Below are 14,508 nucleotides of genomic sequence, written 5' to 3' on the forward strand. Positions count from 1 at the left end.
TGCTTGGATTGCAGCTGGAGCAATCCAAACCTTCCTATGCTGCAAAACTAACCCCACCCTGCACTCCCGAGATCAAGAGCTGGTTTTTTTTCTCCTCCCTGTGCCTGTTATCCTCAGTTCACATGATTAAAAGTCCCTCCCAGCCTCCCTCCCCCCTTTTGTTTTAGTAGATATTGCCGCATTCTTAAATTCATGCATTGCTGCATTGCTATTGCACATATATAGAGGATTGCTCACTCCCTCCCAGCTGCTCCCCTTCCCTCACTGGTTGTGCACATCCTCTCTGCGGACGATCTTGTAGATGATCCAGTAGAAAATGTTGAAGATGAGGAATGCCATGGGGAAGGCGATGCGGGAGATCTTGTCAATCTTCTTGGCTCGCTGAATGAAGAGCTTCCGCATCTCCTCGGGGGAGCGGGACGGCGGGGGAACTGGGTTGGCTGTGTTGTTGTTGTTGGCACCCTTGACGGAGATGCCGTCCTTGGCTTGTAGGCAAGCTGGTCCCATGCCGTAGGCAGTGAAGTTGAACCTGCCTTCGCCAGCTTCGTCTTCCTGAAACAGATTCAGCATGGGACTCTACTTAAAATGAGATATAGACAGTGCACCCTCGCTATAAGGCTCTCCACTGACAGCTTCCTGCTCTGCAAGTGAAAGATGCCTCCCTCATGCCCCAACCTCAGCACCCTTGGCCAAACCCTCTGCTCTTGGGAGATCAGCCTTATAGAGGGGTGCCAGCTGTGTTACGCACAGATGCAAATCAGGGGATTCAAGCACCCCATGAAGAACAGCACTGACTTCCACCCCAGTCTTTGACATACTGGAAGGGTTTACGGTACTGCTTTTATTTTTCTAATTGCATCCCCTGTTTTGCTTCTGCCTTTTCCCCCCCACCCCTGCTCCTGTCAACACCTTCTTTGCTTTGCCTGTGCTGTACCAGCTTGCCCAGAAGGAGTGGGCTCCATGTAACTCCCATAGTTGAAGCTGCAGCATGAGACTTCCCTACAGAGTTACATGGATTGCGCAGGCTACAAGACCTGTCCAGGAAAAGACCTCTGCAGGCAGTGTGCCATCAGCCCTTGCAGCCATGGGACACCTCAAACCCCACAGTACCTCCCCACAAGCCATCTTTTAGGTAAGGACCCGAAGTGCCCTTCAGAAAGTCAATGGTAAGATGTGGCTGCTTGTGCTAATTCCAGTTTTAGAGAAAAAAGTAATTTGCTTTCCAGTCTGATGGCAAATGATATTGCTGTTTTGGTGGAGGCCTTACGGGCTTCTCAGAATGATTTTAGCCCTATTTTACTGAACATGGGAATGTAATCACAGGGAAAACAGAGTTTGGCCAAAGTAACACAACCAATGAGTTGCATAGGCAGGATCAGCAACCCAAGGCTCTTGACTACACGTCACCAAGGCTAATTGTTAGACCAATGGCACTAATGAACTGCTGAGAAGGCCCTCAGCACTGACCTACTGGCTCCCTTCGTTGTAACCTGCCTGCCCAACGTTCCCTGCTGCCCCTTTTGCTCTCCTTTGCAGGGTCTTTTCTGGATGGCCCCTATATCAAGCAGGTAGCTGCATGGGATGGAGGCACTGTGCTGGGGGCAGAAGCAGAAGGGAGAGCACGCTGGCATATCTGAGCAAAGCAAAACAACCCAAATAAAATCAAGCCTTTTTTTCTTGTATTTTTTGGGAGAGGGCGGCAATGTAGTGAGTTGTGTGATTTACCAACTGGCTTACATGTTTCTGAGTCCTGGCTGAGACAATTTTGCAGGCCTTTGGATAATTCTTCCCTGATCTGGTCGTGTCCTTCCAGAGGGAAGGAGGCAAGAGGTGGCTCAGAAACAGAAAGGGTCACTTGAAACCTGACAACAAACATTCATTGATTTGATTTTTAGTTTTTAGAGAGGAAAAAAGACTCTTAATGATGTCAATAAGCTAGCAGCTTACATATGAGTCTGAGGAAACTAAGAAACACATTTGTCTGGTTTCACTTGTATTAATGCCAGACCATGGCACATTGTTGAGCACACTGAGCTGTGAAGAATGGCTAGTAGGATTTGATTTCGACAGACCTAATAAATGTGAGCATGGGCTGGTCCTCTCCCCAGCTTCCTCCATCAGCATGGAGCACTGCAACTTCTCACTTGTTTTCAGCCTGGCACGTCATGCCTAAACTAGGCAGAGATACCCAGACAAGTGAGGACATCAGGACAGAGCAATTAGGTTCTTTGGCAGCTGCACTAATCCATTTGCATATTTGCAGCCAGCTCCTAGTTTCCTGATAAGCCTGCAAATCTTGTTCCTTTTGCTCTTGCAAGTGCTTTTGTTTATGCTTTGTTCCAATTAAATTGCTGTGAGATTGAGTGGGGATTGTAATAGCAGCCTTGTGTTTGACGGAACATCCCTGGCAAAGACCTTTTAAACTCATCTGTGTATTAGTGTTTTTTCTCTTCTTACTGTTGTATCAACAGACTGATCTGCATACAGCATCATAGCTCCAGAGACAGGATGCCTGAGTCTAGATTAAGAGATAAAAGCACTACGAGGCACTTCTGTTGAGTGGTTTTACTTTGGCTCTATTAAGCAGGCTGCACGTTCAGAACCAGAACTGCCTCAGCTGGTTTTAAGATGGCAGGATACTGATGGCCTCATCTGTTGTTTCTTTTCCCTTGCGTTTGTTCAACACTTTCCATCCCTGGTCCTGACTGGGTTGGGTACAAGTGAACAGTTATCTCCTGCTTTGCAGATAGGATAACTGAAGCAGAGAGAGACAAATCTATAGAGACAGGGACTCCTGTTCCTTGACTTGCTCTCCAAGCACACGCCGTGAACTGCTGTGGAACAAGTTAGACCCTGGGAAAGACTTTTAATGGCTGGGACAGTGAAGCCATGGAATGGGGAGGTCTCTGAATGGGATGGATCATAAAGGACTCTTTAAAATACCTATGAGGAATATTTTAGGCAGACCCTGGCAGTCTCCGAGGGGCTCTCTTGAGATTCCCATCAGCAAAATTTTCCATAATCTTTTCCCTTAGCAATTTTACTGGTTTTTTTCATGCCAGCTTGAAGGCAGCCCATCAGCCTGGTGCAGAAAATGTGATACCACCTATCTGAATCTACTAGTTAATTAAGGACAATTTTTAAGTGTCTTTGGTCTTGTCATCACAGTCACCTTTATGTTCCTTTCTAATGCATCCTGTGAGGTGAAATCTTTGCTGTGGTACCCCAGCCTAAAGCTAGTAGGGTCCAGGCTGCAGGAGATGCGCAGGCACGCATGCTTGGATCGGCATCGGTCATGGTGAGTCAGCATGGAGCAAAGCTAAGCCTGAGAATAATGCTCTTTGCTTCTGAAAGGAATTTGCACTCAGTCTGAGAAGCAGATGCTTTTGAACGCAGAGATGGCAGAGACAAAAGAGGTGTCACTTACCTCCAGGCTAATGCAGGCTGTCTTGTTGGGGAATGCTGTTCTTTCTCTGATAGACATCCCTCACACCTCCCTGCCCACCTCCCCCCAGCCCTCCCTGAGTCTTTTAAGGAGAGCGCAGACCAGTACATGGCTGTGTGAAAACTGTTCAGTTGAGAACAACCCTTTTGGCTTAGGCCACTTGGCTAGCTAACAAAAACCAGCTGCTGGGGTCAGCAGACTGTTAGAAGAGACACAATTCATTGAGGTAGCCCTGCTTTTTGATATGTGACCCTCTTTAGCACCTGACCATATACTAAAGACTCTCCTGGGAGCTAGAGGCTTGGTTCAATTGACTATGTAGTGATGTTCTGCTGGGACAGATTTCAGCAGTGTCCTTCATGCTTTATGTATTACCTTATGATGCCTCCTCTTCCTTCTGAACCTGAGCAGCTCTTTGTGCTGCCGAGACACGAAGTTGACTGCAGCATACTCTAGCAGTGCAGAGAACACAAACAGCAAGCACACGGCCATCCAGATGTCTATGGCCTTCACGTAGGACACCTAGGAGCCAGAGAGAATGACTGAGGTGGGGGGGCTTCTTCACCAAAATGCCTTTTTGCTTGCCATTTTACATGTTACTCACAAGGGCTTTGGAGGGAGTTGATCAAGATATGATACGGTTGGCAGCTGCTATACTAAATTTTAGCTCATTTACCATGAATGTATTATCAAGCCATTGAAACTGGGATCCCAAGTAACTAATTCCTGGGATCTTAAGTAACTGGGATCTTAAGTAACAATAATTCCTTAGCTTTTAATTTATCTTGGTCTTCATTGTGATGCTTTATTTGCAAGGAAGATAGTAATCTATTCTGATCATACCAGAAGTGCTTCATAATAGGCAAATTCAATTCTATTTTAAAAGTGTGATGGTCAAGTGAGTAAAAAGCAAGAATGCAGAGTGCGTATCCATGTGTGGTTGTTGCGGGGGTTTGCAAGGTACAGATCTCTTGGCTACTGAGAGCTGTGGTGGATCTTGGGGTGAATGCTGAATCTTAAGGGATGTTTTGCTGCTAGACAGAGAAACGTTGCTAAAATTGCAGGAGGGGACTGGAATTTGTTCTGCTTGCCCTTAAACTGGAATAGTCCAACGGCAGCTAAATGTCTCTTGGGTTGAGCAGGAGGATCTGTGTGCTTATTTGTGTGCTGTCCCCATGAAATGGACATTTTGCCCTTCTGCAAAGGTAAGTGTGTTCCCCACCTTGGGCAGTGATGCTCGGGAACCAGAGCTCTGCGTGGTCATAGTGAGCACTGTGGTGATCCCCAGGCCAACACGAGCAGGTGCAGCATCCATATTGATCCAGAAGGAAATCCAGGACAGAATGACAATAAGGAGGCTGGGAATGTACATCTGGATCAAGTAATAGCCCATCTGCCGCTCCAGGTGGAAACGAGCTTCTATACAGGTGAACTTGCCTGGGAAGGATGGGAGATACATGGAATATTACTGATAAAGCACGGTGAGCCTCCTGTTTTCCACTATTGTCTGGGGACTTTCCTTGCATTGCCTAGAACTGGAATCTTGTTAAAGGAGGAAATTAACAGCTGTTGCCCAGTTCTGAACTATGAATGTACAACATCATCATAGCAAATAGTTCTTGGCAGTATGTCCTTTGTCACTTAAGTTTCATCTGCTCCCTTGCATCAAAGACAAAAGAAAGTGCTAGAGAGAAGGTCCAGACCAAACACCTTTGAAATGGTGCAGATGTTCCTGAGGACAAGGGGGTTCCACAGATTTATGTCTGTTAGCTTTTTATTTGCTATATACACATATATATACACACTGGCAATGTATCTCTGTGTATTTATATGTATGTGGCTGTGAAGGACAAGGCTTGTATCACCAGAGTGCCATCAGACATAGCAAGAGACTCTGGTAAATGAAGTCTCAAGTTCCATTCTGATGAACCCAGCTGTTAAAGGTAACCAGCACTGACCTGTGTTGTAGTGTTTTGTGCAGTATCTCAAGTCTTTTTCTTCTTTGAGGATAAACTGAGGCAATGTCAGCCCATCAGCAACCTGCACGGCTCCTTTTTCTTGCCACTCAAATATGAGATCATTCATTGTGTAGCCAACTATTGAGAGGAGGAGACAAATACCATGTGAAACACATATTAAGCACTGATCTGAAAAGGCTCAGATTTGTAGAAGAGAGCTATGCTTGGAGGCAGGGACCTATCCTGGCTTTCCTTGACAATGCTGTAATGAATAGCATTTGGGTTGAGGCAAAACTGCTTGTGCATGTGATAAAAGCCAGGGTAATGACCTGCACTGGAGCTGAGATGGTGTGCAATGAATCATCTGCAACAAATCACGTTTTTTCTTGAATTTGGCTTTTTGAGCTGTTTGCTATTTTTGCCAACTTGACCTCATTCTCTGAAAGAAGTTGCTCATCATCTTTCCCTCCTTTGGGATAAGCAACATGTACAAGGGGCAAATGTTCATCCAGAGAGAAAAAATCCTGTTTGCAGCTGAAAGCACTTTCCCCTTTTTCCTCCAAAGCGAAAGGCTAATGTAAATACCAGCAAGCCAGGGCACCTCATGTGAGACCTTTTAAGGTTTGGCTTCTTTAGGAAATGTCACATGTGCTGAATGAATGGAAAATCCTGAGCAAGTGGTTCTTGAGCAAACCTCCAGTGAAGGCTGAACTGGGAATGGGTTGCAGCTGGGGAGGGAGATGGCAGGGATGGAGATGTGCTCAGGACTCACAGCTTTCTAACTGCATGATGCACGTCTGTACGTCCATGGGGAAGTTCTTCAGGTCCATGGGGCAGGCCAGAGTCAGCGTGATCCTGAGGAGAGAAGACAGTTTGTGGTACTGATGAGGAGGTGAACCTTCTCGGACTCCCAGTGCTACAAACAGGTACCTTGCCCAAGACACACTGGTGTGCTGCAGGAATGACTGATCATTCACCTCTTCCCTGCCTATGTTTTCACATGTGCTGTTGGAAAGCATCGGAAATGCTGAGCATTTGGGTCTGTGATATAAGTGCCAGCAGAGTCGCCTGCTGCAGATGGCATTTCATTGTAATGTTGTGCAGAACAAAGAGCTCCCACACCAGTTTTGCAGCTTTGGTCTTCATTCCTTGCCTTAGGTTCACAACTGTCTGGATTAGCATCAAGCCTAAACCCATTCTCTGGACACCCCAGATGTGTTTCTAGAGACTGAGACTGTTTCAAAATCTTTGAACACAACATTTCTGTGTCAGAAAAAACCAGAGGATTTTGGTCAAAATCACACATTGCTCTGGGGGAAAAGAGACTTCAGGGGGAAAGGCTTTTCTGCAGGGAAGATGCCCTGTGGTAAGTCAATAAGAACCTCTGTATCTTCCTGAACTCCTGCTGTGCATCTTGAGACCCCAAGTTTTTTCTCTCAAGCTCCATTTTCCACTGTGTGCAGGCCGCATTTTCTGTGGTATACTGCTGTGCTGCCCTGAATCATGATCTGTACTCAAAGTGTTTGTTTGGTTCAACAAGCTGATATTAAATGATTCGATTCAGATAGCTAGACTATTTGGTTTGATAATACTGAAAATGCTGTTCTTTGAAGTTTTGAGATTTTTCAGCTCTTTGCCTTGATGCAGAAATAGGGGAATCTGTGGGGGGGAGCAGGAACTCAATTTTTCTATCATCAGACTTACAAGAAACTTAGCAGGAGGGAAAGGTACTTTAACTTGAATCCTAATGTTGGAAAAAATTCTCTGCTTGAGTTTAGAGGCATGTTGGGACAGAAGATGTGACAGCAGAAAGAATCAATCTGCTCCAGTTTCCTCTTTAAGCAACTGCATTAAGCAACTGCACTGTATTTAAACAAACACCTTAGCATAGAGCATCACCACTAGCCTTTGCCCACTTTGTTTTTCTCATCACATCTCTGGCAGGGGACTCCACCTCTGATTGATCAGAGAGAGAAGCCTTCCATTGCATGCATCTTCAGACAAGCTCCTTGAGAAGAATTTACTGTAAATGTACTGCCAGATGTGAAATGGGTGACTGTGGCTATGACAAGGTCTTGAGGTGCTGAGCACATGCTGGGCAAGTGTGTGCTGAGAAGGGGTCAAAGAGTGAAACCCTCAAGGATGATTTTGGGTGAACCCACTTCTGAACATGCTGAGTCTTGGGTCCACGGAACAAAGTCTGCCTTCTTGTAAGTGCCTTGACTAGAGTTTGAGTATTGCAAATAGCAGCAGCAAAAAGCCAGTTAGAAAACTGCAGAGCACTTGAGATGGAAACGTTTTTTGAAAGGGAAAGACTGTTTTTCCTTTCAGAAACTTTGCATTTACATTGTGCTCTTCCACCATGAATGTCCTCTTTCTTTTTGGTTTTCACAGAGAAATGTTCTTAAAAAGAAACCTGTATCTTCATCTGGAGATGAAGGAGATACGAAAGTTTTTTTTAAAAAACAAGAACCAAAGGGTTTTCAAGTTTTTGCCTTGAAAATGAGGATCAGCCACATTGTTCCATGTGCCCTGCTGAGTTATTGCTCTGTTTTGCAGAGCATTCCCAGCATTGGGGTGACCCAGTATTCCTCCTCTGTGCTCCTGCACACCCACCTGGAACAGGACCCTGTGCCACGCTCACTACCAAGCTGATGGTGGCAGTTTTACTGCCTGCCTGATTCTAGAAATGAAGAAATGTGAGGTTTCCACATTCAGCCGACACGCATGGCAATTCTCTTACTGCTTTGGCCGTCAGGGAGGTGGTCTTTGGGCTGGAACCACCTTGATGTTTGATGGAGGCTGTCTACATTGCAGCATTAAGCTATTTTCCATTTTACAGCTCCATGCTGTTTTTAATTCCCCATGGCTGCCGCTGGGAGCTGCAGCGTGAGATGGGGTGTGCGTACCTTAGGCAAATTTACGTTATACATGAGCTGAAGAAAATCTTCAACATAGACTTAAACTTTCCATCTCTAAGCTCATGAAGTCTGATCTTCATTTCATTGGTTTAAAATAAAGAGTGGATGGGGTTGGAAGTGAAGTATTTCAATTTGGTCAGAAAAAGCTGCAGCTTACCTGGTCTGTTGTGAATCATCAGGATGAGGTTAGATGGGAGACCTCCAGAGGGCCCCTTTCCACCGTGTTGCTATGATAGTGCTAATCGTATGATTTCCTATTTTTAAAAGACCTCAATTTTTGTACCCAATGGCATGCTCAAGGTCCATGTTCTCATTTTAGGCTTGAACAGTGACAGTTTAGCTCTGCCCTCCCCTACCTTGGTGGAGCTCTTCTCATTGAGCCACCTCACCTGATGCTGTAGAGGACATTGCCATTTCTGGAAATCCTCAGAAGCTTGTTGTCTGTGGTAATCTCATGGAAGTGGGCCCCTTTCTCATTAGCAAAGAACAAGTCAGGTTTCCAGATGGAGTCCAGCATAGAGGGGTCCAGGTCCAGGGAGTCATCAGGGTACTCATTGTACGCCAGCCGTGGGTCATTCCATTGCTGTCGCAGGAAGATGTTCACCCTGTAATCCTGTGCAGTGTAAGCAGGGAGCAGAGAAACGCTGTTAGTGCTCAGAGCAAGGTGGAAGTGCTAAGAGCCGGGGAGCATGTACTAAAACCATTGTCAAAACCGAACCATGTTTAGGCCTATGTTCTCAAGCTATGGCAAGCATTTCGAGCATTATTTTCCAAGGAGCTGCTGTTTTTAGCTTTGTAGCTTACAGCTATCTCATAGCAGGAACAGCTGCCTATCCTTGCATCCCCCTATCACAGTAATTGTCAGCTGTGTGTGAAGTGTCAAGACCTCTAGTCTGAATCCTGGGGCTGGAGAAGCAATGCTCAGTTGAGGAGGTTGTAAAGGCTGCTGTCAGCAAGAAAACTGTTGCAGAGGATTAAGGGGAAAAGGAGATCGAAGGCAACTTCCTTTCAGTGTTGAACCATCCCATATTGTGTCTATTGTGTCTATCTATGTTTACTCTAGACTTGTGAAAAGAAAAGGCACAGTGAGACAGGCAGTCTATGGAAGGGATATTCTCTGTGTGACCACTAATATAAGGGTAACTTACATGAACTGGTGGGAGCAGCTAACCTTGGTGAGTGTATGTGAACTTGAGAGGGATGTGCATGAAGTCTGCTCTCCTAATCCTAAGTGAGTGTTCTGGATTCCCTCTCTAATGTCAAACTGCCATAAATGCTACAGATTTTATAGGTTGGCCATCTTTAATTGAAGCTGGCCCCTAGCACTATGCAAAATGATACCTGCCTCATAAACGTGTGTCTTACAGCTCCCCAGAGTTCCCCAAGCCAAGGCTGGCTGCTGAGGTCGAGCTCAGACACTCTCCTGGATAATTAAAGGTAGATTCTTTTCTCTCTGTCTGACCAATAGCTTCCCAGGGTGACCTGCATGCCCCTTTTCTGCTGACTTTCACATAAGAAATTGAACCAACAGAATTAAATGGTAAGACGATGTGCCAGCTATCAGGAGAGGGATAAAAGCTCCGTGACAATAAATTAATTGACATTTAGCAAGTATAGAGGCAGACTGTGTCTGAAGAGCAGCATATAATAAACCAATTTCACTGCCCTGGCCCAAACTAATAGTTGCTATCGTGATGAAGAGTTTCTTTGATGTCTTTCTAATAGTAATTTACTTTGAAGACTTTTATTAAGAGGCAGTTGATGGAGGGTGTCTCACACGCCTGCTGATATCTAATACTTGCTGTAGGCATTAGGACCTTTCTTTCAGTGAGATTATTTGGCACGTCTGAGGGGATATCCCTGATCCTGCCATCAGGTCTGTTCTTTCCGTGTGGAGAACACAAAGCTCTGGAGTTGAAAAGGTGCATGTAGAGGAGAGTCTTTCTGATGTTGCTGCCTCAAGTACTTGTATGACTATGAACCTGCAGCCTTTTATCCAAGAGGATCTGACTTTTGTGGAGTCCACTGGAAGGCTGGGAGAGGATTGTGTCTTGACATGTGTTTTGGATGGGGCAGTCCATAGCCAAGCCCACGGTCTAGAATATGTTTCAGGCCACTTAGTGCCATCTGCACCCTTGGATCACAGAAGCTGCTAATTGACATTAATGATTGTGACAACAACAAATGGAGCAAGGACCTGATGCTAAAAGGAGCAGACCTCTGAAAATGAAAGAGTTGCAACACTCTCTCCTTCTGCTGATATTCCAAATATCACCTTCATAAGTGCATTTCTCTGACTTAATTATTCATCTCTGCTGACTCTGCATAATGTGTCTTGAGAAAATGTGAACATCTGTGGACAAGAACCAGTGCCTTAGTGCAAGACTGGCTAGTCCCACAAATCTGAAAAAGGAAAGCAACCCTGAATTTCCAGCTCCCATGGCACACAGCAGCTCCATGAACAACCTGTACACTTGCAATTCTCCCTTTTCTGTGTGTTAAGATCTGCCACAGCTGCAGTCAAGGGAAATCAATGCCACTGACCTAACAGGTAGAAAGCGAAAGGTTGTTATGTTTATTCAGCTAGATGCTAGCAGGCCAGCTCCAGACGGGGGCTTATGTCCTGTACAACACAAATTAAACTCATATTTGGAAGAAACTTCAGTGGTAGCTGCCTAAAAGTGTTCTCAGCCTGATAGAGTGTTGGAAGCAGGGAGAATGGAACCAGTCTCCCTGCAATAGCCTGTGTTGATGCACATAAGCTTTATTGCTTGAATAAATTCACTGCTTCAGCTCCAAACCTTACTGAAAGGAAAGCGTAGAAGGGAGGTGTAGCGTGGTTTACGTTGCTACCACAGCAGGCATAAGAGGCCATAGACAGAACGAGTGCCATAGTCTTTGTCACCATGATGAGGGATCTTAATCATATGCTTGTGGGACTAAAGAAAACTAACTTCTCACAGGAGACGGGTGTGAGAAGGCTCCTCCTAACTCATCTTCAGAGACCAGGTGTCCTGTACTCATGTCCAGGGGCATGTCATGAATGTATGATGTGAGAGACTGCATTGCCTTGGTCCAGGAGATGCTCAGCAGCGTGGTGAGTAACTCTGGTGCATGCTACTCTTTGTGCTCTTCCTTTAGAGACAGGTGTTTGCAGTGGGTATGTTTTGCTTTGGAATACAGACAACTGAGCATTTATGTTGTGATATAAAAAAAGGCAAGGACAAAGAAATAGAATACATGGGCTGAATGCAATACTCCGGCTTTGCCATTTTACAGCATTAATATTTCACCTGTGTGTGTGTTTATGAAGAGCTTCCTTCTCAGAGGGTTCATTCCACAGTCCTAACCTGGTCACTGAGAATGGTTGTTTTCTCCCAGATGCCTTTTCCTTTATGACAAACAGCTGCATTGCTCTGTAGGATCGAAGGCGCTGAGCAGCCTTCTAGGTTTTTTGTGTCCAGGCTTATTTGAACATAAATGTAAAAACAAGCACTGTGACAGCAAACTGAACATGGCACTGCCTGAGGAGCCAGCAGAAGGCATGGAGAGCAAATGGGGTATGTCTGTGGCAGTGCCATTGCCTAAGATAAGAATCACAGTATCCTGTACCAGCTAAAGGATCCTGAGTGTTGAAAGCTGTGTGCCTAGGCATTGCAGTCAAGCTGAAAAGTGATGAGCCAAACAAACACTCATTTGTTGGCTACCTGGAGATATATGGCATTTCTCCTGGATGCTATTGTATGAGGTCTTAATTGGCATCACCAAGAAATCCACAGTTATTCCTAAATGATGGACAGAATGGACCAATTTCTGATGTGAACTTTCAAGATTAAAAAAAAAAAAAGGATTTACTGAGGCTGTAAACTCAGCAAAAAAATCTCTTTCTTTATATCCTTATTACTTGAGTCCCTCATTTGTGTGCCTATCACATCCAGGCATTGATTATCTTGTGCAGCCTGTTCCTCTGGCTGGCTTGGGAGTGAAGAACAGCGGCTCTGTGTTGTGAAGGCATTCAGGAGCTTTGCAATTTGGCACAAAGGCATTTCACTCCCCAGGGGGAAATGACAGAGGGTAGGAAGAAAGTGGCTGAAGTGATCAAAGTAGTTCAGTTTGATAATGCTGAGATGAAATTCTGCTTAGTGACCTCGCAAGGAGCTGAGGAAATGGAAGATCATTTGAGACCTTCCCTTCCCAAGACACCACAGTCTTGGCATCTCATGAGATGTGAGCTGGTGGGAGCAGCAGCAGGCTGAGGGTAGCACTGTGAGGAAGGGATGGAGGCTGTCAGGAAACTCAATAGGCTCCAGTTCCTGACTCAGGGGTTCTGTCAGACCAGCTTCTGCTCTGAACAGTTGTGGTGAGAGGCTTCTCTTTGATACATCTACATTTTGCTGATGGAAAAAAACAGGATAAAGACTGAACTCCTTCAGGTGGAGATTCTGTTACCCGCCTGGACAGAGGAGCACAAGGGGCTTTATTAGGATTGACTTAATTCTCTAGAAAGAGAATAACAAAATTTTTAAGGCTACTTGCCCTGCAAAAGAGCACTACAAGAGACTGGGGAAAAAACCAGCAAACACCCACCAACCCTTTCCCCTGCAAAAACCCCACAAACAAAGCCCAAACACACCAAGAGCATATTAACCTTGGAAGGGTTAATAAGGGACTTCGTTACCCTGTCACAGCTGTAGCCAAGAAGCCAATTTGCAGCCTGGTGTGAAAGCTACAGCTGAGCTAGGGAGAAGGTGCTGTGATTAGCAGTTGTGTTGAAGGTGTTGCTGGTGAGGAGAAGGAAGACTGGTGCTTGAGGCAGGCAGGCATGTATGTATGTATGGAGGGGTGGGAGTAGTATCCTGGTGTTTAGTAGATGGGGAATTTTGTGCTGGGAGCCCAAAAGGGGGATGTTTTCAGGGTCTCCCTACAAAAGGAGGAAAATGTATGTCTCTGGGCCAAAGATGGAGCTGCTGGAAGGTGGGCTGTAGCTAGCATCCTCAATTTGAACTTCAGGAATCTGCTACTGAGGTCTTGTTCTTCAGCTTTTTTTGTGTGTGTATTTGAATTATGGTTTTGTTATTGTTTTTTTTTCCTTCTCTATTCACTGCAAAACTAAACTCTAAGAGCATAGGTAGTAAAAACACTGCAGGTCTAATATTGAAATTGTAGCAGACTGTGAGATGTTGTGAAAAACCTTCTCATTTTGTGTTGTGTGACTTGCTACATGCTCATCATCTCTGTGAGACTGATGGTTGGTTTTAAGAATAACTGACTGCAGAGAATTGAGCTCAAAACCTAGCCTTTGTAGCAGGCTTTGTGCATCTTTGTATCTTGGGGTGTGTGGGTCCAGTGTTGAATGTGTGACCCATATGCTCAATCAGTCATACTTGCTATTTGCTGCACTGTGGCTTGTGAGGCCGGAGTGAGTTGCTCAGTCTGTTTTGCAGGGTGGTTTATCTCATTGTAAATATCACATGCAGATGTCTTTGAAAAAGTATTTACATTTGGACAGTTGCAGCCTCCAGCTCCTCCTGTCCTTAGGAGATGCTGGGAGACCAATTGTAGCTGTGTTGCAGCTGGCTGGAAGGTCACATTTGGTTTGCTCATTTCAGATGGGATAACGGTGGCATGAAAGCAGCAAAACCAAATTTGCATCTATACACTGTGTCTAGAGGAGCCTGTGCTGACTGTTTTGTGGTGCTCTTTCTTTTACACTCTTGTTTGCTGTGTGTAGATCCTTTTTAAAACATGAGATTATAGGAGGAGCCATCTTGATCACTGAATTCAGCTCTTAGCAAGTCTAGGTGATGGTATAAAAAAATGCTCCTCCTCTGAGTGCCTTCTCTATACAAATGCTTCCATATAACTGCCTAAGCTAGTGAGAGTGCCATGAAACTGCAGCTTCCATTAGAAGAGAAATTGAGGACATTGCTTAATTCAAAACTTGCTGTTATAGAAAGAATTTTGTTAGATAAAATGCTCAAATAATGCTATTAGTTGTGTCATGCTACAAAGACAAACCAAAGCTGGTGCAGTTTATTCAGTTTAAACCAAGACCCTGTTCCCTAGGAGCATGCCTTCTGTTTCATTTTGAATAAAGTATTTGTAGTTTCGCTATAGGTTTCATACTCTGATAGATTTGGTGGGGAAGGTATTTATGCTTTTGAAGAGCAAAAAGGAATTTAAC

General features: G+C 45.0%; 1 protein-coding gene across 2 annotated transcripts in view; it reads right to left on the minus strand.

Moving 5' to 3' along the window:
- Window positions 1-261: 261 nt before the first annotated feature.
- Window positions 262-14,508, minus strand: part of GLRA1 (glycine receptor alpha 1) — a gene marked incomplete at both ends in the record, with an annotated part of 36,527 nt that continues 22,280 nt past the window's right edge. The window contains 6 exons of one of the 2 annotated variants that reach the window (XM_080626888.1): window positions 262-552; window positions 3,821-3,967; window positions 4,668-4,882; window positions 5,404-5,541; window positions 6,176-6,258; window positions 8,714-8,937. In XM_080626888.1, coding sequence (XP_080483014.1) covers window positions 262-552; window positions 3,821-3,967; window positions 4,668-4,882; window positions 5,404-5,541; window positions 6,176-6,258; window positions 8,714-8,937 — 1,098 coding nt within the window. Of the gene's footprint in view, window positions 577-3,820; window positions 3,968-4,667; window positions 4,883-5,403; window positions 5,542-6,175; window positions 6,259-8,713; window positions 8,938-14,508 lie in introns of both variants that reach the window. The other variant, XM_080626887.1, reaches the window with a different exon arrangement.

The sequence above is a fragment of the Psittacula echo genome, assembly GCF_963264785.1.
Source record: "Psittacula echo genome assembly, chromosome: 11".
Taxonomy (NCBI): domain Eukaryota; kingdom Metazoa; phylum Chordata; class Aves; order Psittaciformes; family Psittacidae; genus Psittacula; species Psittacula echo.